Below are 26760 nucleotides of genomic sequence, written 5' to 3'. Positions count from 1 at the left end.
TATATAGTGAAATGATTACCAAAATAAGCTTAGTTACTAACTCCATCACTTCATATAATTACCTTTGTGTGTATGTGTGTGGTGCAAACATTAAAATTTACTCTCTTAGCAACTTTCAAGTACAGAATACAGTATTGTTAACCATAGCCACCACGCTGTACGTTAGACTTATTTAACTGAAACTTCGTACCTTTTGACCAGCAACTCCCCATTCTTACCCACCCCTCAGCCCCTGGCAACCCCTATTCTACTCTCTGTTTCTATGAGTTTGGCTTTTTTAGATTCCACATAGAAGTGAGGTGGCATGGTATTTGTCTTTCTCTGTCTGACTTATTTCACTTAGCACAATACCCTCAAGGTCTGTCATGTTGTTGCAAATGGCAAGATTTCCTTTCTTTTTTATGGCTGAATAGTATTCCATTGCCTCCATCTTTGTTCTTCTTTCTCAGGGTTGCTTTGGCTATTTGGGTCTTATGCTTCCATACAAACTTTAGGATTGTCTGTTTTATTTCTGTGAAAAGTGCCCCTGGAATTTTAATAGGGATTGCACTGAATCTGTAGATCACTTTGGGTAGTATGAACATTTTAACAACATTAATTCTTCCCATCCATGAACACGAGGTATCTTTCCCTTTATTTGTGTCTTCTTCAATTTCTTTCATCAATGTCTTATAGTTTTCCTTGCACAGGTCTTTCACCTCCTTGGTTAAGTTTATTCCTAAGTATTTTATTGTTTTAGATGCTATTGTAAATGGATTATTGTCTTAACTTCTCTTTCTGATAGTTCATTGTTAACAAATGGAAACACAACTGATCTTCCTTCCTTCCTTCCTTTCCTTCCTTCTTTTTTTCTTTCCTTCTTCCTCTCTTTCTCTCTCTCTCTCTTTCTTTCTTTCTTCTGAGGAGGATTCACCCTGAGCTAACATCTACTGCCAATCTTTCTCTTTTTGTATGTGAGCCACCACCACAGCACAGCCACTGACAGATGAGTGGTGTAGGTCCAAACCTGGGAACTAAACTCAGGCTGCCAAGGCAGAGAGCGCCAAAGTTAACCACTAGGCCACAGGGGCTGGCCACACAACTGATTTTTGTATGTTGATTTTGTATCCTGCAACTTTACTGAATTTGTTTATTGGTTCTAACAGTTTTTTGGTGGAGTCCTTAGGATTTTTCTATATATAATATCATGTCATCTAGAAACAGAGACAGTTTTACTTCTTCCTTTCTGATTTTGATGCCATTTATTTCTTTTTCTTGCCTAATTGTTCTGGCTAGGACTTCCAGTACCATGACAAACAGGAGTGGTGAGAATGGGCACCAGTGTCTTGTTCTTGATCTTAGAGAAAAAGCTTTCAACTGCTTACTATTCAGGGTGATTTTAGCTGTGGGTTTGCCATACACAGCCTTTATTATGTTGAACTATGTTTCTTCTTTACCCAATTTGTTCAGAGTTTTTCTCATGGAAGGGTGTTGAATTTTTTCAAATGCTTTTTCTGCATCTATTGAGATGATCATATGATTTTTTTTTTGAAGAAGAAGACTATCCCTGAGCTAACTGCTGCCAATCCTCCTCTTTTCGCTGAGGAAGACTGGCCCTGAGCTAACATCCATGCCCATCTTCCTCTACTTTATCTGTGAGACGCCTACCACAGCATGGCTTGTGAAGTGGTGCCATGTCCCCACTGGGATCCAAACTGGTGAACCCCGGGCCGCCGAAGCACAATGTGCGAACTTAATGGCTGCACCACCGGGCCAGCTCCCCATTTTATGTTTTTGACGTCACAATTTACTTCTTTTTATATTGTGTATATATTAACAAATTGTTGTAGCTGTAGTTATTTTTAATACTTTTGTCCTTTAACCTTTACACTGGAGTTAAGTGATTAACACACCGCTATATTACAGTCTTAGAATATTCTGAATTTGACTATATATATATTTACCTTTACCAGTGAGTTTTATATTTTCAGATGCCTTCATGTTACTAATTCGTGTCTTTTCATTTCAGCTTGCTGAGCTCCCTTTAACGTTTCATGTAAGGCAGGTCTAGCAGTAATGAAGTCCCTCAGTTTTGGTTCATATGGGAAAGTCTTTACCTCTCCTTCATTTCTAAAGGAAATCTTTGCCAGGTAAAGTATTCTTGACTGGCAGTTTTTTCTTTCAGCACTTTGAACACATAGTCCCACTCTCTCCTTGCCTGTAAGGTTTCTGCTGAGAAATCCACTGATAGCCTTATGAGTCTTCCTTTGCATGAGATGAGCTTTTCCCCCCTCTTTTTGCTTTCAAAATTCTCTGTTTCTTTGACAGTTTTATTATAATGTGTCTCAGCGAAGTCTTCTTTGGGCTGGATCTGTATGGGAACCTATGAGCTTCATGTACTTGGATGTTCATATCTCCTCCCAGATTTGGGAAGTTTTCAGCCATTATTTCTTTAAATAAACTTTCAGTCCCTTTCTCTCTCTTCTCCTTCTGGGACTCCCATAATGTGAATATTGTTCACTTGATGGTGTCACATAATTCACATAGGCTTTCCTCATTCTCTTCCATTCAATAGGAATGTTCTTTCTTCTCTGACTGGATAATTTGAAAGATTCTGTCCTCTACTTCAGAAATCTTCTCTTTCGCTTTATAGAATCTGCTGCTGATGCTCTTTGTTGATTTTTCATTTCATTCATTGTACTCTTCAGCTCCAGAATTTCTGTTTGGTTCATTTTTATTATCCTATCTCTCTGTTGAATTTCTCATTTTGTTCATATATAGTTTTCCTGATTTCATTGAATTGCTTTTCTGTGTTTTCTTGTAACTCACGGAGCTTCCTTAAAACAGCTATTTTGAATTCCTTTGGGCAAATTGTAGATCTCCATTTCTTTGGGACTGATTATTGGAAAATTAGTTTGTTCTTTTTGTGGTGTCATGTTTCCTTGATTTTTTTTAATGTTTCTTGAAGTCTTGCATTGCTATCTTCCCATTTGAAGAAGCAGTCACCTTCTCCAGTCTTTACTGACTGGCTTTGGGAGAGAAATACCTTCTGTCTCCCCTGCTAGGAATTTTGAGGCTTTCTCAGACTTTTCCTAAGGGTACACTGCTCCATACTTGTTCCCTCTTGTAGCAGAATTCTTAAGCTTGCATGCCTTCTCTTGATCCTGCAAAGACAGACTGATTGCTGACAGCCTCCCTTTTGCTTTCCCTGTGATGGTGCTGAATGCTCAAGTTTGTGATTTCTCCCAGGCCTGCAGAGTTGGGCTGGCTTTCTCTGTGTGCTCACCAGTAATCTGCAAAGGCTCACTCACCACCATTGGGAACACGCACAGGGAGTTGGCCATGAGGTGGAGGTGTGTGTGGGTGAGGTGCATGGACTGCTGGAGGTGCTGTGGGCCAATTGGGGGGATTTTCAGGTGAGGTGTCCCTAGTGGCTCATGGGTAGGCTTCCTGATGGAATCCATGACACAGTTAGTAGGATGTGTGTCCATTTGATGCCCTCTGAGGGCTCTATCTGCCACTTTCCCAGCCACTCCCCACCTTCCTGTTGTGTAGCACACCTCAGTATTCTGGATGGGGCAAGAAAGAGGTGGGTGTCTTTGGCAATTCTTGCACAACTGGGGATGCAGGGTGCCCACATGCTCACTTTCCCCCATGGAAGGAATCATGGGCCAAAAAAACCTCTCTTAGCACTGAGATGTGCCTTGTTAGGGGAGAAGTGATGCAGGTAAAGAGAAACTGTTCCTCTTACCCTCTTTAATTTCTCTGAACTCAAATTGTCTACATTGGTACTCTTTGGGGGGAAGATGGTAGAAAGCTTTTATTCCACCATGATGATGACATCACTCTCCTGACTACATGTCCTTTTCATGTTATAATGGAGGATGGTCCAACAAGCTTTATTATTTAGTTCCCTAGGGAATATTCTTTTGTTTGACTTGTTCTTACTACTACTTAGGGCCTAGATTCTCTGAAGTTACATGTTGACTTGTAGATTTTTGCCTAGTACAGATGTAAATGATTTCTATCCAGTAGAGGAGATAACTCCAAAGCTTAGAGTTTTAATGCTCTGTAGTGCGTTAATTAGTTTCATCTGGGTGGTTTCTAAACAATAGACATTTCTTTCTATTTCTTTCTAGTTCCAGCCTACAGTTCTGAAAGCCAGAAGTCCAAGATCAGGCTGCCAGCATGGTGGGGTTCTGGTGAGAGGCTTCTTCTGTGTTGCAGACTGCTCTCTTCTCATTGTATCCTCACACGGCAGAAAGAGAATGAGAGAACTCTTTGGGATCCCTTTTATGAGGGTGCTAATCCCATTCATGAGAGTTCCAGCCTCATGACCTAATTAGCTCCCAAAGGCCCCACTTCCTAAGACCATCACATTTCAACATGTGAACTTTGGAGGGACACAAACATTCAGTCTGTAACAGTCTCTGATTTAGCAAACTTATTTAAGCATTCCCTTCCTACGTAATTATGTAAATCTCTGTTCCTTAAATGCTCTTTGAGTCAGCTTTCCGCATCTGCTGATTAATGAGTTAACTTTTAAAAAATTCTACTTTGACAGAGTTAGCATGAACCTGAAGTTGAAGGTTGAGATGACACTACTGAAAAATTAAAGTATGTTCTGCAGTTATATAATCTGACAATTCAGAAAGCCCTTATAGTTTTCTCCTTTTTCAAAAAAAATTAAACATATAGAGAATAATATATATTAATTAGCATCAATGTACTCATCTCCTAGGTTTTTCAGATCTTAGCATTTACAATATTTGCCCCAGATTCTTTTAAAGAGAAAGAAACAGTACATTTATTTTTGAGACTCCCTAACTACTCTTGGATCTCCTTCCTTACCCTCCTTCCTCCTGCCCATCAAAACCACTATCTTAAATTACGTATTTATCATTCGCGTGAATGTTTTTATATGTATGTATCCATAAACAATATCTGGTATCATTTTGTATCTTTTAAAACTTTCTATAAATGCTATCATATTGCATGAATTGCTCTTTTTTTTTTTTGAGCTTGCATTTTTACAAAAAAACTTACTTTTGCTTTGAGCTGACATTTTTATAAATAAACTGTTTATTTGAAAATAATGTTAGATTTATAGAAGAGCTGCAAAGGTGGAACAGAGAGTTACTGTACACCCTTCACTCTGCTTCCCATAACATTACCCTCATACATAACTCGTAAATTTGCCAAAAGTGAGAAACAAATACTGGTATAATACTACTAACTAGACTACAGACTTTATTCAGATTTCTCCAGTTTCTCCATTAACGTCCTTTTCCTGTTCTAGCATCCAACCCAGGATACCACGTTATGTTTAGCGGATTGCACTTTTGAGATTTATCATGATACACAGCATTCTTATTCATTCATTCCGATTGAGGTTAGAATTCCATTGTCTGACACTAACACGACGTATTTATTCTGTTGGTAGATATTTAGGTTGTTTCTAAATTTCTTTTACTATTATAAACCGGTGCCATCCTTGCACTTTTGCCTTATCTTGTTTACATTGTCAGGAAACAGAGAGAGAGAGAGCATCTATCTGTAACTCAGGATCAAGTCCAAGCCTATACGTTCAAAATCTGGCTCTGACTTTCTTTTCCAGCCTCCTCTTCATCCCCAGCCAACCCTCCAAGTACACCACTGACTTCTCCAGCTCTCCAGCAATGTCTAATTCTGCTCAGTGCTTTCCCCTTTCCCAGATTTACCCTTTCTGATCATCTCCCTCACCCCACCAGCCGGCCCCAGCAGTGCCTGTTAGAATGCTGTGCAGATTAAGAGCAGAGTGGGGTTAGGAAGAATGTTGTAAGGAATAATTGTTACGTAAAATGAGGTTTTTTGATGATGAGTGCAGACACGCATAACACCACATAGAAGTGTATGAAAGTGAGAGATGTATCATGCCCACAGGTCATAGAAGGGGGAGGCAGGGATGCCACGTGGGGGGCCATATGGGAGGAGCACCAAGGGAGCTGGCTCAACTAAGCAGGTGGGGAGCCGAGAGAGAGAGAGTGAGGCCCGTGGGCAGGTGCCTATATGAGGGTCAGCGTGGAGCAAAAGGCTTGAGAGGACTTCACTGGTATATTTGAATGTACTAGGTCATAGTCAGGCTAAGGCAAGGAGGGGAACTTGTGGCAGGGACGAGCCTCCTCACACAGGTGTACCTGGTCTCCTGGGCAGGGGGTCATGGCCTGTTTGTGGGGCCATTGAGGCAGCAGGAAAATATGAAGTTTAAAAAATTTACAAAACAGTGAGGAACTTGGGCTTGGAATGAAATAGACTTGGTTCCTATCTATCTAGCTCTCTGTTTGACAAAGAGTTACTAATCATCTCTCTTGTGCCCAGCACCGTGCTAGGTACCCAGACGTTGGTCCTTAGCCACTTCTCTTCCCATTCTACATCTCAGGTAGTCTCATTCATTCCAATGGCTTCAACTCTGAAATCTACTTCCAGCCTAGACTTTGCTTCCTGAGCTTAGTCCAACCCATAGATCTAACTGCTTCCTGGACATCCCTCCCCATTTGGCTATCTCACAGGTAACCTCAAAGGCAACCTGTTCAAAGATTCATCATCTGTAAACACAGCCTGAATGCGCTCTTCTTCCAGTGTTCCCTGTATCTCCGGGAATGGCCTCAGCAACCTCCCAGAACTTCTCCTCGACGCCCGTCTCTTCCGCAGCATCCGTCCAATGCGGTACCAAGTTCCGTCTATCCTATTACCTCAGGACAGACACATTTGTCAACCGCAATCATTTATTATTCATTTTTGCATTTATTCAATGCTTTTTTATGCCAGAACCTGTCCTGGGTGCTGGGGAAATAAAGAAAAACCAGTGTTTCTTAAACTCTTTGTGGTGAAGGATCATTTCTTTTTCTTTTTCGTTATTTTCAACCAGTCACGGCTGGATCTTTTTGTAAAATACAATGAAAATCAGTTACTAGTCAAATAAAATGCAAAAAGGACATACAAAATACAAGCTCCAGTTTTTCATTATTAAATTCAATAAACAAAAATTGCTATAAAAGTTTCTAAATATTTCTCTCAATTTTTGGACCTATCTCGTTGCAGGCTGGTAAAGTCTGCAAACCGGTGTCATCCATGGGATGTACTTTGAGTAGCACAGAGGAGGGAGAGGCAAACACAAGAACAGAGTGTGTACGTGGCCTCAGAGTGGGAGCGGGAAGGCAGACAAGGAAGATTCTTTTTTTTTTTTTGGAAGATTAGCCCTGAGCTAACATCTGCTGCCAATCCTCCTCTTTTTGCTGAGGAAGACTGGCCCTGAGCTAACATCTGTGCCCATCTTCCTCTACTTTATACATAGGATGCCTGCCACAACATGGCTTGCTGAGCAATGCCATGTCTGCACCCGGGATCTGAACCAGAGAACCCTGGACCATCAAAGCCGAACGTGCAAATTTAACTGCTGTGCCACCGGGCTGGCCCCTAAATAATAACCCCATTATCAACAAGGGCGACTAGTTATCTATAGTAAGAAGTGGGTACCCCAGGGCAGTGGGAGCACAGGGAGGCACCTAACCCAGCCTGAGAGTCAGGGGAGGCTGCCTTATAGGAGGTGCAAGACAGTCAGGAGTTAGGTTGAGGATGCTCTAGTGGGAAGGACACCCCTGGCAGAAAAACAGGTCCTGGAGGCATTAGGGAGCATACGGCTCCTATGATTTGATGGGCTGTTTTTCCCTGAGCCTCAGCATCCGTTTCCACATGTACCAGGTGGATGCGATAATCCTTTCTTTGAATGACGAAAGAAGAGAAGGCATGAAAGGTGCCTACAGCAGTGCCCGTTGCTTGGTACTGCTGCTGTTTTGTGAGGGATTCTCACAGGAATCAGAACTGCTTGGATGGTGGGGCGCAGCGGGTGGGAGGGCAGCTCACTGACTCAGGGCTGAGCCCACAGTGACCCTGGTTCTGGGGGTGGCAGGGAAGACAGGCGGACATGCCTGCCTCTGAGTCACTCCGGGTCCAAGGCGAGTTTCTCTAGGATGGTCAGCAGACGATGAGATGTAGTTTCAGGTTGGGACAGGAGGCGGGACCCCAGAGTAAGCTCCTCTTCCTCATAAGCCCCTGGTGTTCCAGTTGTCCACAACAAACATAGGCTCTAAATTAAAACACTGAAGATGGGGCTGGCTTTGTCCTGTCTTGCCTTGCCCTGGGGGGTTTGATGGAATAAAGGCATTCACGGATCATTAATAAATCTCAAAGCTAATCCTCTCAGGTGCTGGGTGCTAATAAAGAAAGTGGAAATCAGGGAGATTAAGTTACAGTTTCCAAAATCTCAGAACCAGAGCCAATGGGATTCAAACCCAGGCCTGGATCCAGACGTCCCCTCTTAATCAGGTGATGGGTCTAGAAAATTCTTCTGACCACAGTGGTTATGTAGAGATGAATTCCAGCTGATCCCTGTGGCTCACCCAAGGACCCCTCCTGGGAGAAGGGCACAAAAATAGAGCGGGGGCAGCAAAGGCTTCCTGGAGGAGGTGACCCCAAGCTGAGTAAGAGGGAGTAGCCTATAGCAGACCTTCATTAAATCTTGGTTTAAAAAATGGAATTAGTAGATGCAGAAATGGGGGGAAGAGCATTCCAGGCAGAAATAAGGCAGGTCACCTGGCCAAAGGTCGAGAGGTGGCCTCAGATCCTTTGCCTGCTTCATTCATTCTGGGGGTGGTCTGTCCCAGGTGCACGCTTTAAGGGGTGCATATCTGCAGAGAGCTTAAAAATAATATATCCAACTAAATGTTGATCTGCTTTTTATTATTACCACGGGTCAGCAGTTTAAAGTAATGCTGGGGCCGGCCCGGTGGCACAGCAGTTAAGTTTGCACGTTCCACTACGGTGGCCCACGGTTCACAGGTTCGGATCCCGGGTGTGGACATGGCACTGCATGACAAGCCATGCTGTGGTAGGCGTCTCACATATCAAGTAGAGGAAGATGGACATGGACGTTAGCTCAGGGCCAGCCTTCCTCAGCAAAAACAGGAGGATTGACAGATGTTAGCTCAGGGCTAATCTTCCTCAAAAATAAAATAAAATAGTGTCTGTGATAAAATACTCCTCTCTAAAAAAAATTTTTGTTCGTCTAAATTATAAACAACTGCTGTGGATATTGTTGAGTTTATTTAGTTTTATTAATACATAAAAATTAGGGGACCATCAACAAAATGAAAAAGCAATCTCCTGAATGTGAGAAAATATTTACAAATCATATATCCGATAAGGTGTTAATATCAAAAAAATATGTAAGGAACTCACAACTCAGTAGTAAAAGAACAGGGGCCAGCCCAGTGGCCCAGCGGTTGAGTTTGCTCATTCCACAGCCTGGGGTTCTCTGGTTCGGATCCCAGGTGCTGACACTGCACCACTTGGCAAGCCATGATGTGGCCAGCGTCCCACATATAAAGTAGAGGAAGATGGGCATGGATGTTAGCTCAGGGCCAGTCTTCCTCAGCAAAAAGATGAGGATTGGCAGCAGATGTTAGCTCAGGGCCAATCTTCCTTAAAAAAAAAAAATAGTAAAAGAACAAACATTCTTATTAAAAAATGACAGAGATGTTGAATAGACATTTTTCTGAAGAAGACATACCAATGGCCAATAGGTATATGAAAAGGTGCTTAACATCACTAACCATCAGGGAAATGAAAATCAAAACCACAATGAGATAGCATCTCACACCTATTAGAATGGCTGTTATCAACAAGACAAGAGATAATAAGTGTTGGCAAGGATGTGGAGAAAAGGGAATCCTTGTGCACTGTTGGGGTGGGAATGTAAATTGGTGCAGCCACTATGGAAAACAGTATGGAGGTTCCTCGAAAAATTAAAAATAGAACTACCATATGATCCAGCAATCCCACCTCTGGGTATTTATCTGAAGGAAAAGAAAACACGAAGACAAAAAAAATATCTGCACTCCCATATTCACTGCAGCATTATTTACAATAGCCAAGACATGGAAGCATCCTAAGTGTCCATCAATGGATGAATGGATAAAGAAAATGTGATGTGTGTATATATATATATATATATATATATATGTATACACAATGGAATATTATTCAGCCATAAAAAAGAAGGAAATCCTGCCATGTACAACAGTATGGATGGACCTTCAGGGCTAAGCGAAATAAGTCAGACAGAGAAAGACAAATACTGTATAATCTCACTTATAAGTGGAATCTAAAACAAACAAAACGCTGAACTCATAAAGACAGAGAACAGCTTGGTGGTTATCAGAATATTTTACTGAATTTGAATCATACTTTTAAAATGGAAATTTATTCCTTTAAAAGTGTTCGTTGTTTTAAAACGAAAGATAAATCAGGAAAATAAGTGCTACACCAGTGGTGCAATTTAGCAGTTTCGGTCTTATTTAAATTCACTTGTTAGTTACTGGAGGATCATTTACATAAGGTATTATATCAGCGTGTAATGAAAGGATCAAAGTCCAAACAATTAGGTAGATGTGAAATGACTGAAGTAAATAGTTGGAACTTTTTCATTTTTTTTGGACTGTAATATTAATTGTATGTATTTATTTATTTTACCGGCATGAATATACATACAAAGCTTTGTAAAAGAAAAATTTCACTTCTGCACTTCTTTTCTGGTCATTATTATTTTTCATTTCATTTCATGATTATTTGAAAATATGAAATTTGAATTATGAAAATAATTTTATCCCATAGAGGAGTGAGGTATTTAAAAATCTGCTCCATGTGTCAAATATGATTCATTCCACAAATATTTTCTAAGTACCACGTTGGGAGAAAACTAGATGTGTGGGAACCAGAAGAGGCATCAAATGGGAGTCAGAGATGGCCCCAGGAGGACGTGACACCTCAGCTGAGACCTGGGCAGCTGTTGGTCACGAAGCATAGCCACCATTTCTTAGGGGCCTGCTCTCAGCCCCACCCTGTGCTAGTAGCGGGAGACACACTTAAGACTCTTGTTACCCCATCTATTACAATGGAGCAAAAGTCCCTGCTGTCACCAAAGGCCCTCTTGTCATGTGTACCCTGGGTCCTGTCAAGAAAGGACAATGTCAATGTCGCTCCTCTAACTAAGCTCTCTCTCAGCTTCAGTATCAGTTTCTCTTTATTAGTGGGTCTCCATCAGCCTCCCTTCATCCTCTTTCCAACCGACACCTCAATTCTCTGCCCCATTCACAGCAAAGCTTCTTTGAAAGAGTTCTTTACAGACAGTGTCTCAGTGTTTTCACCCCATCAACTCCTGTTCTCTTCTTATCCACTCCCATTAGGCTTCTCTCTCCTCTGTAACTGCTTTTGTCAAAGTCACCGATGACCTCCATCTTGCCAAATCCAATAGGCACTTACCTGGTTCTTATCTGAGCAACGTTTGAGGCCGCTGAACAGTCCCTCTTTTAAATACGTGTTTCTCTTGGCTTCTTAAAATATAGGCTCCTGACTTTCCCCTGCTTCTCTGGCTGTTACTTCCCAGTTTTTTTGGATGACCTCACTGTTCTGCTGGCCCTTAAATATAGGAGGTCCCCAGGCTCTGTCCTCAGTCCTTTTCACTAACTATCCTTCTAGTTGATATCATCCACTCTAAATATAACCACTACCTCCTTGCTGACAACACCCAAATTTACATTTACAGGCCTGGGGTCTCCCTGAGCGTATTTAATAGATGTCTCAAAATCAACACGTCTAAGATGGAATTCTCATTGCAGTTGCCTCCGAATCTGCTCCTCTTCCCATTTTTCCATATCACCAAATGGTGCAGTCATCACTCAGTCGCTCAAGTCAATAATGTAGGAATCATCTTTGATTCCTCTTTTCCTCCCAGCCCTTTACTATTCCAATTCATTACCAAGTCCTGCCCCATTTAATTGTAAAATATTCTCTAATCACCATCACCACCACCCACCAAACACTGACATCTCTTTCTAGGAGAGCTCCTTTAGCTTTCCAACTGGAATCCCTCTTGTGGCTTCCATCTTGTTCCCTATGATGGTAAACCTCACCGGAGCCCAACGATTATCTTAAAAACTTAAATCCGCTTCCTGCTTAAAATCCTTCAGCAGCTTCCCACCACACTTAGAATACAACCCACACTAGTTTCCACGGCCTCCAAGACCTGTCCCTCTCTGTCCTCATGTCATTCCACTCCCCTTTGCTCACATCACAGAGGTCACCTGGCCGTCCTATGCTTCCTCCCACATGTCAAGCTCTTTCTTGCCTCAGATCCCTCCAGTCTTCCCATGGCTGGTTCCTTTCAGGCTCTTGGTTCTCAGCTCACATTTTGCTACTTTGTTTTCTCTCTAACACTCACCGCCACCTAAAATTATATGAACTAGCGACTTTATTATATTCATTTCACGTCTGCCCATTTAGGATGAAAATTCCTTAAGACGAAGGACTTTCTTCTGTCTCGTTTGCCATTGTATCCCTAGTCCCAAAAAACAGTGTCTGATCCACAGCGCGTACTCACTGAGTAACACAGAATAAAGACACTGTGCCGTGGTGTACACACAAGCGACAAGCTCTGGCCTCCAGCGGAGAAAATCCAGGCCTCCGGGGTGGGGGTGGGGGGCCTATGGCAAGAGCCCTGACCTGGGGGGATGGGGATGGGGGTGGGGGTGCAGGTTCTCCTGTCTGCAGAGACTCTCTCCAGACTCCTTCCTCATTTCTCCACTGGAAGGTCAGGGAGGCCTGCCTGGAGTCTGAAATATCGTTGCCCCCACGCCCACTTCGCCCAAACAGAGATGCTCAGACTGAAGGGCGGATGGGGTAAGTAGGGCGGGGCAGACGAAAGACTGAAGAAGTAGTGAAGGTCTGAGACCCCCTGTTAGTGACCCTGCTGCGTCACGGCAGGGGTCTGGCTGGAGCGGGGCAGGGTGGGGCAGCCCCTGCTGGGTGGGTCGCTGGGTGCGGCCCTTGGCTCCGCCCCCCAGCGCGGTGGGAAGTCGAAGCTGAGCGTGGCGATTGTGGCGTGGTGCTGTGGGTCAGCTGACCCGCCACGCCGCGGCTGCCAGTCTCTGCTCTGGTCTGATGTGGGTCTGGACCCGCTCACGGTCCCGATGTGTAGCCGATCCCAGGCTGAGATGGAGCAGGAGGCCGAGGGGCTGAGCCAGTGGCAGGCGGCTCAGCAGCAGCTGGAGGAGGTGAGTCCAGGCCTCAGCCCCGGGGGGGCGGGGCGTGGGGACTAGTGGGGAGGTAGTGGGTGTGTGCAGGGAAGCCGAACTTCTGGGGCATTAGAAGTCGGAGGGACTGGGTTGGGAAGGGCAGGGATGGGAGATGGAGGACGTAAATGATGTGTCGTTTATTCAGTTAATATCCACCGAGCATTAGCGCAGATGTTGGGCGCTGGGGGTAAAAAGCTTCCAGGCAACTTCTGGTGGAGAGACTTGAGTACTCAGGAAAGAGACAAAGTTCCGAAGCGGGGAGGGGCCAGGGAGAAGAAATTAAATATTTATTGGAGCTCTAGTAAGTGGCAGGCCTTTGCCAGACCCTGGGTATGCAATGGTGATTTACCATATTATACCATTTTATTAATAAATAGCCAAATGATTGGAAGCGTACAAATTACAGTCAAGAAGCACCAGGGCCACGGGAACAAACAGCAGAGGTGTTTGATCTGCTTTAGGAGGTGGAGAGGACAGCGGAGGATTTGGTCTGGGATTGGAGAACCGGTTAGGTGAAGAGTTTGCAGGTCGAGAGACCCAGATAGTACGCCTCCACCTTGGAGGACGTGAAAGATGAACTGTGAGACCAAGGCCAAGAGAGCGATGGGAGAGTCGCCCAGGGAGGCCAGAGGCAGGAAGCCCGGGCACCATGGAGGTCCTGCAGGGCTTGAGTTGGTTAATCCAAGAGCGGCAGGAAGCCACTCATGAGTTTAAACAGGATCAGTCACAATTAGATTTGCATTTTTTAAAGAGTGCCGTGGCAGGCGTGGACAGAATTCAAGGCACTAGTTAGAAAGCTATTGTGAGAATCCAAGCTGAAATCAAAATGGCGGCCTCACTAGAGAGGTTGAAGTGGAGATGGAGAAAACGGAAAAGCTTCTGGAGACGTTTTGGAGGTAGAGACCCCAAGAACTGGTAATTACTTGGATCTAGGTGGCAAGGAAGTCATCCAGGATAATATACCAGACGTCTGGCTTGCACAGTTGGGTGAGAATAGTGGTGACATTTTCTGAGAGAGCAACGGATGAGAAGAAACAGGATTAATAGGTTTTTTTTCTTCCCTTGAGGGTGGGTGGGTAAGGATGATCCTGAGTTTTGGACATACTAGTCCGTTGAATAGCCTGTGGGCTATCCAAATAGACCAAGCGTTTGGCAGCTGGAAGATTCTGGAGAGGTCTGCCCTGGAGCTCTTGCTTTAAGAATAATTGGGATAGAAACAGAAATGGATTCATTAGCATGAGAAAGATTACCCAGAGAGTAGCATAAGGAAAACCTGCAAAGAAGACTGAGGAGGAGGAGGGCCAGGAGAGAAGGGGAGGAGCAAAACCAGGCAACTGTGGCAGTGCGTTTCTGAGGTCAAGGGGAGGAGGCATTTCAGGAAGAGTCTCAGAAGCTCCTGAGAGGTGGAGCAAGGAGGAGTGTGACAAGTGTTTGGATTTAGTGACATGGAAACCATCAGTGGCCTTTATGAAAGCTGTTCCTGTGGAGAGATGGGGGCCAGAGTGAGTTTGGGGAATAATTAGGCGAGGTAGTTAAAGTTGTGTTTAGACATCTTCAAAGAAGTTTGGCTGTGAAGGATCAGGAAAATAAAAGACGGCCATTGCCGAGAGGGAGGGAAAAGGGACCGAGCACTCCGGAAATACCCGTCCAATAGACAGTTCTTTGGGGCCTGTTACGTGCTTACTTTATGCTAGTTGCTGAGCTTATCGGGTGAATAAAACAGATAAGATCTCCCCAACCCTTGTAGGGTTAAAAAAAATTTTTTTTCCCTCCATATCAAAACAGTATCAAGCCTATCAAAATGAGTGACACTTGCTTAATATCATCTTAGATGTAATTCTTTTTCAAATTCTCCTAGTTGTCCCTAAAATGGCTTTTACAGCGGATATGTCCAAACCAGGATCCAATTTAAGACCACGCACTGCATCTGGTTACTGTGTCTCTTGAGCCTGTTTGAAATTAGAATAGTCCTTTTTCCTGACTGCCTTTCCGTTTTTCGTGATCCTAACTTTTGTAGAGTGTGCCTTTTTCCAGATTTATCAGATTGCTTTCTCATGGTATAAATTAACTTGATCCTTCTTTCTCTTGATTTACGTCTAAATTGGCCTGAGATCTTAAGGCTTAATTGGATTCCAGGGTTTTGGTAAGCATTTCTCACAGATACACAAGGCTTCATCTTGCATTACATTAGGAGACACGTCTGGCTCCTCACATTTGGTGACACAGGGCTTGGCCCTTGAATTCAGGTAGCGAAAAGCCCGATGGATCTCTGTATTCAAACTTATCTTTTAGTCTCTTGGGTAGAAAGTAATCTGTAATGTTACCTTGGAAGCCTCAGAATGTCCAGTTCCCCACCAATCGCTCACCTACTGATTTCAACGAAGTGTTAATTTTTCCTCAACCAGAAGTTTCATTAGGGGTTATAAAATAATGATTTTCCAGTTTCACCATTTCTTCTGCATTTATTAGTTTGTATTCTTCTGTAAAGTAATATTTTTCTTAAACAACGGGAATCATTTGGTGATTTTGAAATAAGTTTCCTACTGGAAAGAGAAAAAATGCTTAATTCTTTCACTTCAATTAGCAATGTTCAAAGCTGGGATAATAGCCGACCTTTTGTCACTTTGGGCTCATGAATTTTCATAGATTCAATCTAGTAAAATCAACAGTTATTATTCTTTGTGATTCTCAAATTGTTACAAATTTGCCCAGTGAGAATCCCTTCCTTGTCCTTTTTTAAACATTAAAAAAATTGTAGTCCAATCTACATACCATAAAATTGTCATTATAACCAGGTTTAAGTGTATACTTCAGGGGCATTAAGCACATCCACGTTATTGTGCATCCATCCCCACCATCCATCTCCAGAACTCTTTTCATCTTCCCAAGCTGAAACTCCTTAACCATTAAACAAACAGTAACTTCCTAATCCTCCCCTCAGTACCTGGCAACCCCCGTTCTACTTTCTATCTCTTTGAATTTGACTTCCTTAAGTACCCCCATATAAATGGAATCATTCATCATTCTTCCTTTTGTGACTGGCTTGTTTTACTTAACATAATCTCCTCAAGGTTCATTTATATTGAAGCATGTGTCAGAATTTCCTTCCATTTTAAGGTTGAATAATATTCTATTGTATGTATATACCACATTTTGTTTATCCAGTCATCTGTTGATGGACACGTGGGTTACTGTCACCTTTTGGCCATTGTGAATAATGCTGCTCTGAACATGGGTGTACAAATATCCATTTCCAGTCCCTGATTTCAGTGCTTATAGCTATATAACCAGAAGTGGAATTGCTGGATCATATGGCAATTTTATTTTTAATTTGTTGAGGAACTGCCATACTGTTTTCCACAGTGGCTGCACCATTTTACATTTCCACCAGCAGTGCACAAGGATTCCAATTTCTCCACCTCTTGCCAACACTTGTTTTTTTGATAATAGTCGTTTTAATGGGTGGAAAGTGGGATCTCATTGTGGTTTTGATGTACATTTCCCTAATGATTAGTGATGTTGAGCGTCTTTTCATGTGCTTATTGGCCATTTGTATGTCTTTGGAGAAATGTGTATTCAAGTCCTTTGCCCATTTTGAATTGGGTTATTTTTCTGTTACGTTTTAGGAGTTCTCTGTATATACTGGATATTAGTCCTTTACCAGATATGTGATTTGCAAATGTTTTCTCCCATTTTGTGGGTTGCCTTTATACTGTTGATAGTGTCCTTTGATGCACAAAATTTTTGATTTTGATGAAATCCAATTTGGTGTAATTTTTCTGTTGTTGCCTGTGCATTGGGTGTCATATCCAAGAAATCATTGCCAGACGCAATGTCGTGAAGCTTCCCGCTATATTTTCTTTTAAGAATTTTACAGTTTTAGCTTTTACGTTTAGGTCTTTGATCCATTTTGAGTTAATTTTTGTATGTGGTATTAAGTAAGGGTCCAACTTCATTCTTTCGCATGTGGACATCCAATTATATCAGCACCATTTATTGAAAAAACTATCTTTTTCCCCTTGAAAGGTCTTGGCACCCCTGGTGAAAATCATTTCACCATATATGTGAGGGTTTACCTCTAGGCTCTGTTTCTTTCTGTTGATCTGTAGGTTTATCCTTAATGCCAATACCATGCTGTTTTGATTACTGTAGCTTTGTAGTAAATTCTGAATCAGAAAGCCTGAATTTTCCAATTTTGTTCTTCTTTTGCAAGGTTGATTTTGGCAATTTAGGGGTCTCTTCAGATTTCACGTGAATTTTGGAGGGAATTTTTCTATTTTTGCAAAAAGGGATTTTGACAGGGATTGTATTGGATCTGTAGGTTGCTTTGGGTAATGTTGACATCATAACTACTGAGTTCTGCAATACATGAACATAAGATGCCTTTCTATTTATTTACGTCTTTAATTCCTTTCAGCAGTGTTTTGTAGTTTTCACTGATTATTAACCTCTTTGATTATTTCTAATTATTTAATTCTTTTGGATGCTATTGTAAATTGAATTGTTCTCCTTATTTCCTTTCCAGATTGTTCATTGTCAGTGTATAGAAACAACTGATTTTTGTGTATTGAATTTGTATCATGCCACTTTGCTGAATTTGTTTATTAGTTCTAACAGGTTTGTGTGTGTGTGTGTAATCTTGAGGATTTTCTACATATAAGATTATATCATCTGGGAACAGAGAGAGTTTTACTTCCTCTTTCCCAATTTGGATGCCTTTTATTTCTTTTTCTTGCCTAATTGCTCTGATTAAAACTTCCAATACGATATTGAATAGAAGTGGTAAAAGTGAGTATTCTTGTCTTGTTCCTGATCTTAGAGGAAAAGCCTTCAGTCTTTCACCGTTGAGTATGATGTTAGCAGTTGATTGTTCATAAATGCCCTGTATCATGTTGGAAGTTTCTTTCTAATCTTAGTTTTTTGAGTGTTTTTTTTTAATCATGAAAGAGTATTGAAGTGTTTCAAATGCTTTTTCTGCATCAAATTGAGATGATGTGTTTTTTCCTTTATTATATAGTATGCTACACCGATTGATTTCATATGTTGAATCACGCTTGCATTCCTGGGATGAATTTTACTTGGTTATGTTGTATAATCCGCTTAATGTGCTGATGGACTTGGTTTGTTAGTTTTTTGTTGAAGATTTTCACATCTATATTCATAAAAGATGGTGGTCTATTGTTTTCTTTAACATGTGATGTTTTTGTCAGGCTTCAGTATCAGGGCAATGCTGGGCTCATAGAATGAGTTAGGAAGTAATCCCTCCTCTTCAATTACTGGGAAGAATCTGGAAAGCATTGATGTTCTTTAAATGTTTAATAGAATTTATCATGAAGCTATCAAGTTCAAGGCCTTTCTTTGTCCTGGAGGCTTTTGATTATTTATTTGCTCTCCTTACTAGTTATGGGTCTATTCAGATTTTCTATTTCTTCATGATTTGTTGTTGGTAGTTTTTATCTTTCTAGGAATTTATCCATTTCGTTTAAGTTATCCAGTTTGTTGGCATGCAGTTGTTCATGCTACTCTCTCATATCCTTTTAATTTCTGTAGAATCAGTAGTAACATCCTCACTTTCATTTCTGACGTTGGTAGTTTGAATCCTCTCTTTTTTTTCTTGTCAATCTAGCTAAAGGCTTGGCGATTTTCTTAATCTTTCCAAAGAGCCAACTTTTGCTTTCATTGGTATTTCTCTATTATTTCCTTCCTTCTGCTAGCTTTGGTGTTAGTTTGTTTTCCTTTTAAAAATTCCTTAAGATGTAAAGCCGGGTTGTTGGTTTGAGATCTTTCTTTTTTATTGTAAGCATTTACAGCTATGAAGTCCTTCTTAGCACTGTTTTGCTTTACCGCAAGTTTTTTTATATTGTGTTTTTGTTTTCATTCATCTCTTAAGTATTTTCTGATTTCTTGTGATTTCTTTTTTGACCTATTAGTTGTTTAAGAGCGTGTTGTTCAATTCCACAAATTTGGAAATTTTCCAGTGTTCTTGCCATTATTATTTTCTAACTATCTTTTTAAATCTATTGAGACTTAATCTGTGACCTAACATATGATCTAGCCTGGAGAATGTAGCATGTGCACTTGAGAAGTATGTGTATTTTTTAGTTGGGTAGAGCATTCTGTATATGTCTGTTAGGTCTAGTTGGTTTGTTGTGTTGTTCAAGTCCTCTATTTCCGTACTCATCTTCTGTCTGGTTGTTCTATGCATTATTTAGAGTGAAGTAGTGACATCTCCTAGTATTATTGTAGAGCTGTCTTATTTCTCCCTTTAAGTCTGTCAGCTTTTGCTTCATATATTTTGGGGCTCTGTTATTGACATTATAAGTGTTTATAATTATTTTATTTTCTTGCTATATTGAACCATTTATTAATATATAATGTCCTCTGTCTCTTGTAACCTTTTTTGATTTAAAGTCTATTATGTCTGATAATATCACCACTCCCACTCTCTTTTGTTTACTATTTCTTTGGAATATCTTTTCCCATATTTTCAACCTATTTCTGTCTTTGGATCCAAAGCAAGTCTCTTGTAGACAGCATATAATTGGATCATGTTTCTTTTAATCCATTCTGCCAATCTCTGCCTTTGGAGAGGGGAGTTTAAGTCATTTACATTTAGAGTAATTGCTAATAAGGAGGGCCGTCTGTCATTGAGCTGTTTATCTATATGCGTTTTAGCTTTTTTTGTCCCTCATCTCCCACATTGTCTTTTGAGTTTAGTTGATTTTTTGTAGTGAACTTTGATTCCCCTCTCATTTCCTTTTGTATATATTCTATAGCTGTTTTCTTTGTGTTTATGATGGTGATTACATTTAACATCCAAAAGTTATAACACTAATTTGAATTTATACCATCTTAACTTAAGTAGCATACAAAAACTGCCCCATCCAGCTCTATTCCCTGCCCCATTTCAGTTATTGATGTCACAAAATTACATCTTTGTGCACTGCATATCCAAAATATGGACTAATAATTTTTTTTATGCATTAGTGTCTGAGAAAAAACTCTCTGACACCAGATGTGTGGTTTTTCTACACCAAGCAACTCTGACACTAACTGCGTAGAGTTAGTGTCCAATCACATAGGTTAAGGGCTTAGTCCCACAAGACTCACCCCCATCTGCCCTACACACACCATTTTGGACACCAGTCACAAGTCCAAGTCACTTGAGCTTCTGACCAACTGGCTATAAATCACAGTTCGCACAACCCCCTCCTCAGGTTTTCTGATTTGCTAGAGCAGCTCACAGAACCCAGGAAAACAGTTTACTCATTACTGCTTATTTATTACAAAGGGTATTTTAAAGGATACAGATGAACAGCCAGATAAAGAGATGCATTGAATGAGGTATGGGGAAGAGGGAAGTATGGGGAAGGGGCACAGAGTTTCCATGCTATCTCCAGGAGCACCACCCTCCCAGCACCTCCATGTGTTCAACAACCCAGAAACTCTCTGAACTCTGCCCTTCAGGGATTTTTATGGGGCTTTAGCATGTAGCCGTGATCAATTATTAACTCATTTTCCAGCTCCTCTCACATCTCTGGAGGATGAGGGGTGTGGCTGAAAGTTCCAGGCTTCTAATCATGGCTCAGTCTTTCTGGTGACCAGCCACCATTCAGGAGCCCACCAAGATTCACTTTGTTAGAACAAAGGACCTTCCTGTCAGCCAGGAAATCCTAAGAGATTTAGGGGCTCTGTGTCAGGAACCTGGGGCAAAGATCAATACATAGATTTCTTATTTCACAGTTAGTCTCTTAAACCATGTAGAAAACAAACAGTGGTGTTACAAATCAGGTTACAATGAGACTAGTTTTTATAATTGTCCAAATATTTACCCCTACCAGAAATCTTTATTTCTTCATGTGGCTTCAAGTTCCTGTCTTGTCATTTCACTTCCATTTGCAGGACCCCATTAGCATTTCCTCCTTCAGCTTTTGTTTATCTGGGAATGTCTTAATTTTTCCCACATTTTTGAGGGAGAGCTTTGCCAGATATAAGATTCTTGGTTATCAGGTTTTTTCTTTCAGCATTTTGAATATATCAGCTAACAGCCTTTTGGCATCCAAGGTTTCCAGTGAGAAATCTGCTAATAATCTTATTTTGGATCACTTATTATGATGGATTGCGTCTCTTGCTGCTTTCAAGATTCTCTCTTTGTTTTTGGACAGTTTTATTGTAATGTCTCTTGGTGTGGATTTCTTTGAGTTTATCCTACTTGAAGTTCATTAACCTTCTTAGATGTCTACATTCATGTCTTTCATCAAATTTGGGGAGTTTCAGCCATTACTTCTTGCAGTAATCACTCTGCTGCTTTCTCTCTCTTCTTGGATTCCCACAATGCATATATTAGTCAGCTTACTGGTGTTCCCCAAGTCCTTTAGGCTCTGTTCATTTTTCTTTAATCTTTTTTCTTTCTGTTTCTCAACTCAATAATTTCAATTCTCCTATCTTTAGATTAGCTGATTCTTTCTTTTGCCAGCTCAAATCTACTTTTGAATCCTTCCAGTCAATTTTTTTTTTTGAGGAACATCAGCCCTAAGCTAACATCTGCTGCCAATCCTCCTTTTTTTTTTTTTTGCTGAAGAAGACTAGCCCTGAGCTAGCATCTTTGCCTATCTTCCTCTGCTTCACATGTGGGATGCCTACCACAGCATGGCTTGGCAAGCAGTGCCATGTCTGCACTGGGTTCCGAACTGGTGAACCCTGGGCCACCAAAGAGTAATGTGTGCACTTAACCACTGCACCATGGGGCCAGCTCCAACCTGCGGTCAATTTTTAATTTCCCTTTTCAGCTCTAGAATTTCTTTTTGGTTTTTCTGTAGGTTTTCCATCTCTTTAATGAAACTTCCATTTTGTTCATATAGCATTTTCATGATTTTGTACACATCTTTTAGCTCTTTGAGGGTCTTTAAGACAGTTGTTTAAAATTCTTTGTGTGATAAATCCACCATCTGGTCTTTCTGAGGAATGTTTTCTGTTGATTTTTTTCCCCTTGCATGGGTCATACTTTACTGTGTCTTTTTATGCCTTGTGATTTTATTTTTGTCAAAAACTGGACATTTGAATCTTACAATATAGAAACTCTGGAAATCAGATTCTCCCTCCTTCCTCAGAATTTGCTGTTTTTGTTTATTTATAGTTTTTTTTTTATTGTTGTATCTTGTCTCTGTGCCAGGATCAACCAGGGGTATAAACTTAAAGTCTTCTCAGGTCTTTTCTGAGCCAGCATCTTTTCTTCAGTATGTGTGGTGACTTTCTAAATTCCTCAGAATATGTGGTTGCTTTTGAATATCCTAGTCCTTAAATGTCTGACTCCTAAAGGGGGGAAAAAGGGAAAAATGGAGAAATGGAGGAGGGGAGAAACAGGTGCCAGCCCTTTAAATACCCTGAGAGTCTTGTCACTTGGAGGAGGAGGGGTTTATAACAATGGCAGTAGGAGTTGCAACAATGGCTTCCCTCGCGCTCTGGCTACTGCAAGCTGAGTGCAAGCTGCTCCAGAAACATGTCCATAGCTGCCTACTATGGGACCAGGGGTGTTTTTTGGGTAGCCACTACCTAAGAGCTGAAATTAACTGCAGTTTACCTTCCAAGTCTTCCTCTGGAAGTTGCAAGCCTTTGATAGACTTCATTGCTCCAAAATAGTTAAATCAGACAAATTCTTCAGATGTAATTGTTATCTTGGTGGGGACAAAGATTCCTGGTGCCTCCTAGTCTGTCATCTTCCCTGGTATCACTTTATGTCCTTTTAAGACAGTCCTGATCATCTTTGAAAGTTTCCTTATTTTCTGGCACAATAAGATATACCAGGCTCATGTATTCCTCCCTTGTTCCAAACTTGGAGTCAGGAGATTCTCCAAGGATGGCTCTTCCTTTTAGTAAGGAAGGGAATTGGAGACCAAAATCTGAGCATGAGGGTTTTGTGGGTTTATTTGTATAGAATATCTCCTATTTAAATTTAGCATTATTTTTACTTCTCTGATTTTTATAATAGAATTTTGTACTTATACTGAAAATCCTTATTTCTCATGATATTATTTCAAAACCATTTTATTGTGAAAAAATAACAAACAGAAAAGTGAATACAATTGTATGGCTTAATGAATTATTACAAAGTAAACACCTGTGAAGTATTGCCAGCAGCACAGAAGCCTCTCCAGTGCCTTATATCATTACCCCTTCCCTCCCCTCTAATATAACTCATAGCCTATTGTCTGGACATAGCTTCTTTGAATTCCTCTATTTCTGTTCCGTGATGCTCCTATAATTGGTGTAAAAGCTTTCTTTCTTTTTTTTTTTTTTTTAATTTTATGAGAATGTTGCTAATTTTTCCTTGATCTTGGGCAACATTTTTCTGGTGAATTGTCTTTTTTCTTTTGAGAAATTACAATCTTCTATTTCTATTTTGATGTGTCAGTATAGTTGATGGATACAGTATTTTTTACTTCTGTTTTGGTTTTCATATTTGACTTGATTGGTCTTTACTGTCTCAGTGGAATAGTGGAATAGTTTCTCAGCCCAAGAGCTCTGTCTCTACTCGTACAGTAATGGACATCTTTAAAAAATAGAATTCTTGTATGTTATCCTTTTTCAACAGGTTTTGCTACCAATCCCTTCTTTGCTTCCCTTCATACCTGTCACCAAGGGATACTGGTCTTGACTTCCAAGACAGTCCCCTACCCTTTCTTTTTTCCTCCCCAAAGCCCCAGTACATAGTTGTGTATCTTAGTTGTAAGTCCCTCTGGTTTTTCTACATGGGATGCCAACACAGTATGGCTTGACAAGTAGTGAGTCGGTCTGTGCCCAGGATTGGAACCAGCGAACCCAGGGCAGCCAAAGCGGAGCACGCGAACTTAGTCACTGCTCCACCGGGCCAGCCCCCTTAAAGCGCTTTTTAAATTTTCTGTCTTTTCTTTGTCTCCCCCAATGCTTGATCCCAGACTTGCACATAGCAATTCCCATTCAGGTGAGGCCCTCTTCTGTAGGTAAATATTTGCAGTGGTTTCTAAGTCTTGCTAAAGCCAGGATCCATCTGAGCCCTCCATTCTTCCTATCTTTGTGGCTTTCTGCATTCATTCTGCTGGTTTGGGATGCTCTTTCACCCCCACACTTAAATATAATCTGGAGTTTGAGGGTTTTCTCAGAGTTTTGCTGAAAGTGTAGGCTGTGGAATATTTTATTTGCTCTCTTTGTTGCTTTTTATGAAATAAAAAGCAAAAAACTTGCCAAAGAGGTAAAATGGCAAAGAGGTAAAATGGTAGAATCACATCTAGGCTTCCACCTTGCTCCCTGCATCCTAGAAAGCCGGAGCTGGAGAATGGCCTGGAGGCAGGATAATTCAGGCAAGGGATGATGGAGGCCTGGATTAGGGTGGGGTCTGGAGATGGGGAGGAGGGACATGTGGAACTGGAATTTGAGCTAGGGTGAATTTCACCTGACTCTCTCTCTCCAAGGATGCTGAGAAGTTAATGTCCATCTTGGACATGTCTCCGTCTCCTGGAAGCAGTGGCGTGCACACCTCTTGGAACCATGGCCCGCCAGTCATTCAACACGTCCCTCAGTGCACAGAGCTGGAGAGGATCCCCTTGGTCTTTGCCGAGGCACCTAGGCAGAATGAGAATGAAATGGGGCCGCAGTTTAGTATGTCGCTACCTGAGCATGGTGTGAGCTACTACCCCCAAGTGACTCTTACTCCTTCCCAGATGATTTACTGTCGGGGAGTGTCTCCCTCCCAACCAGGAATGATGATTTTCAAGGAACCCCAGACGATGCCTTTAGGAGAGCCCGGTATTCCAGGGGTGGCCATGCCCTTCAGTGGGAATCTAAGGATGCCTCCCAATGGGTTAGTCCCAGCTCCTAGTGGAACCTCAACAATGTCCCACATCAGGGCATCAACCATGCCTTATTCTGGCCCCCCAACAGTACCTTCTAACAGAGACTCTTTAACACCTGAAATGTTATTGTCCCCAACCATGCCTTCCACTGAGGTCCAGGCAACACTCCCCTCCTTGGCTCAGATGTTACCTGCTAGAGATCCCCACGACCTTGGGATGTCCCCAGCTGGCTCCCCAACATTGCTGGCATTAGAATCCCAGGACACTCTTGTGAGCCAGCCAGCCTCCCAGGAAGACCTCTTCCTACCCAAGCAGCCCTTACTTGCTCCGCAGAGAGCAGAGCAGAATTTCAGACCCCAGGAAAGGGCTCCCAGGAGGAGATCCCCGGTTTCAAGGCCTTACCACTGTCAGTATGAGAACTGTGGAAAAGCATATACTAAGCGCTCCCACCTTGTGAGTCACCAACGCAAACACACAGGTGAATGAAGTGTCAGACAGGTGGGGTGGGGTGGAGGAGTCCTGGTCTTTAGATTTGTGCTGGACCACTGGTTTATAATGGTTTTGGGTTAGCCCATCATCCTTCAAGCTTGAGGTCAAGCTATCCTGGCCCCACTGACTTGGGTTCCCACAGTCCAGTATGACTGTACCAAGATGATGGGGGGTGGGCACCACTGGTTGTGTTGACTCCTCACCGCTTTCTTAAGTTTTTCCTTTTGATTCCTCAACCTTGGCTGCTCTGCCTCATAGTCAGACCCCTTCTTTCCTGACCTTTTCCTCTACTTAATTCCTTCTCTCCCTTGTTGCCCCCCCAGGTGAGAGGCCCTATAAATGCACATGGGAAGGCTGCACGTGGTCTTTCTTTCGTTCCGATGAGCTTGGACGACACATGCGGATACACACCAGATATCGACCGTATAGATGTGATCAGTGCGGCCGACAGTTCATGAGATCTGACCATCTCAGGCAACACCACAGGACTCATCTGCAGGTGCTAGGATCCTCAGACGCACAGGCCAGCAATGGACAGATGCCTGGTCCTCCTGCTCCTGGTCTTTAGGTCAATCTCCTTTTCCTCTCATTTTGGCATATCCACCCAGATCCTGCCTGCCTCTGACCAGCTAGTCTCTTTGGTAGGTGTAGACTTAGATGAAGACAGAGATTATGAGGCAGTATTGAAGCCCACATGAGCTCTGGACTCGGTCAGGGACTCCTCAAAAATTGTCTTCTGCCGAGTTTAGCCACATGGGAAGATGGAGCAAAGTAGAGATTGGGAGCTTTATTAAAAAGCTCTTTATCGTATGTCACTCCCCAGCTTGAAACCCTTTAGTGATTCTCCTTTGCCTACTACATAAGATCCAAGTGCCTTATCTTGGTTGTTCACGGTTTCCAGGGCCAAGCTATGTCCAGATTCTGAATTTACCACTTACTATCCAGATGACCTTGGGAAAGGTCTTTGAGCACTATGCTGTGTTTCCTCTTCTGGTAAATGAGAAGAACAGTATTAGACTGTTCAGGACACATCTTATGAACCGAATCAGATTCCCTCCGATACTCACCAGCCACACGCTCAGAGTTTCTGTCTCTTTCCACCACTTCCAGACTTGGATGGAATGCTCCACTACAGGGCATGGGATCTTGGATCTCAAGTAGCCACCAGCAACCCAGAAGTGTGGGGGAGTCACTGCTCCTGGGATAGAGTTTGACTAGTGGAGATGGGAGAGAGCCAGGCAGATAGATTCCCTCTTCTTCCCTCCCTTGCCTGAATTGCTGCAAGGCACCATTTC

At 42.0% G+C, this 26760-nt stretch overlaps 1 protein-coding gene across 1 annotated transcript; it reads left to right on the top strand.

The window, feature by feature from the left end:
- Positions 1-13043: 13043 nt before the first annotated feature.
- On the top strand, positions 13044-26033 carry LOC124239219 (Krueppel-like factor 17). The gene is made up of 3 exons (XM_046660713.1): positions 13044-13127; positions 24596-25454; positions 25789-26033. Exons 1-3 carry the CDS (start codon positions 13044-13046, stop codon positions 26031-26033), a joined length of 1188 nt encoding a protein of 395 aa, XP_046516669.1.
- The last annotated feature ends 727 nt before the right edge of the window (positions 26034-26760 follow it).

Source organism: Equus quagga, chromosome 5 (genome assembly GCF_021613505.1).
Source record: "Equus quagga isolate Etosha38 chromosome 5, UCLA_HA_Equagga_1.0, whole genome shotgun sequence".
Taxonomy (NCBI): domain Eukaryota; kingdom Metazoa; phylum Chordata; class Mammalia; order Perissodactyla; family Equidae; genus Equus; species Equus quagga.
Note: the sequence above shows the minus strand (reverse complement) of the source record. Positions and strands in the feature narration are given on the sequence as shown.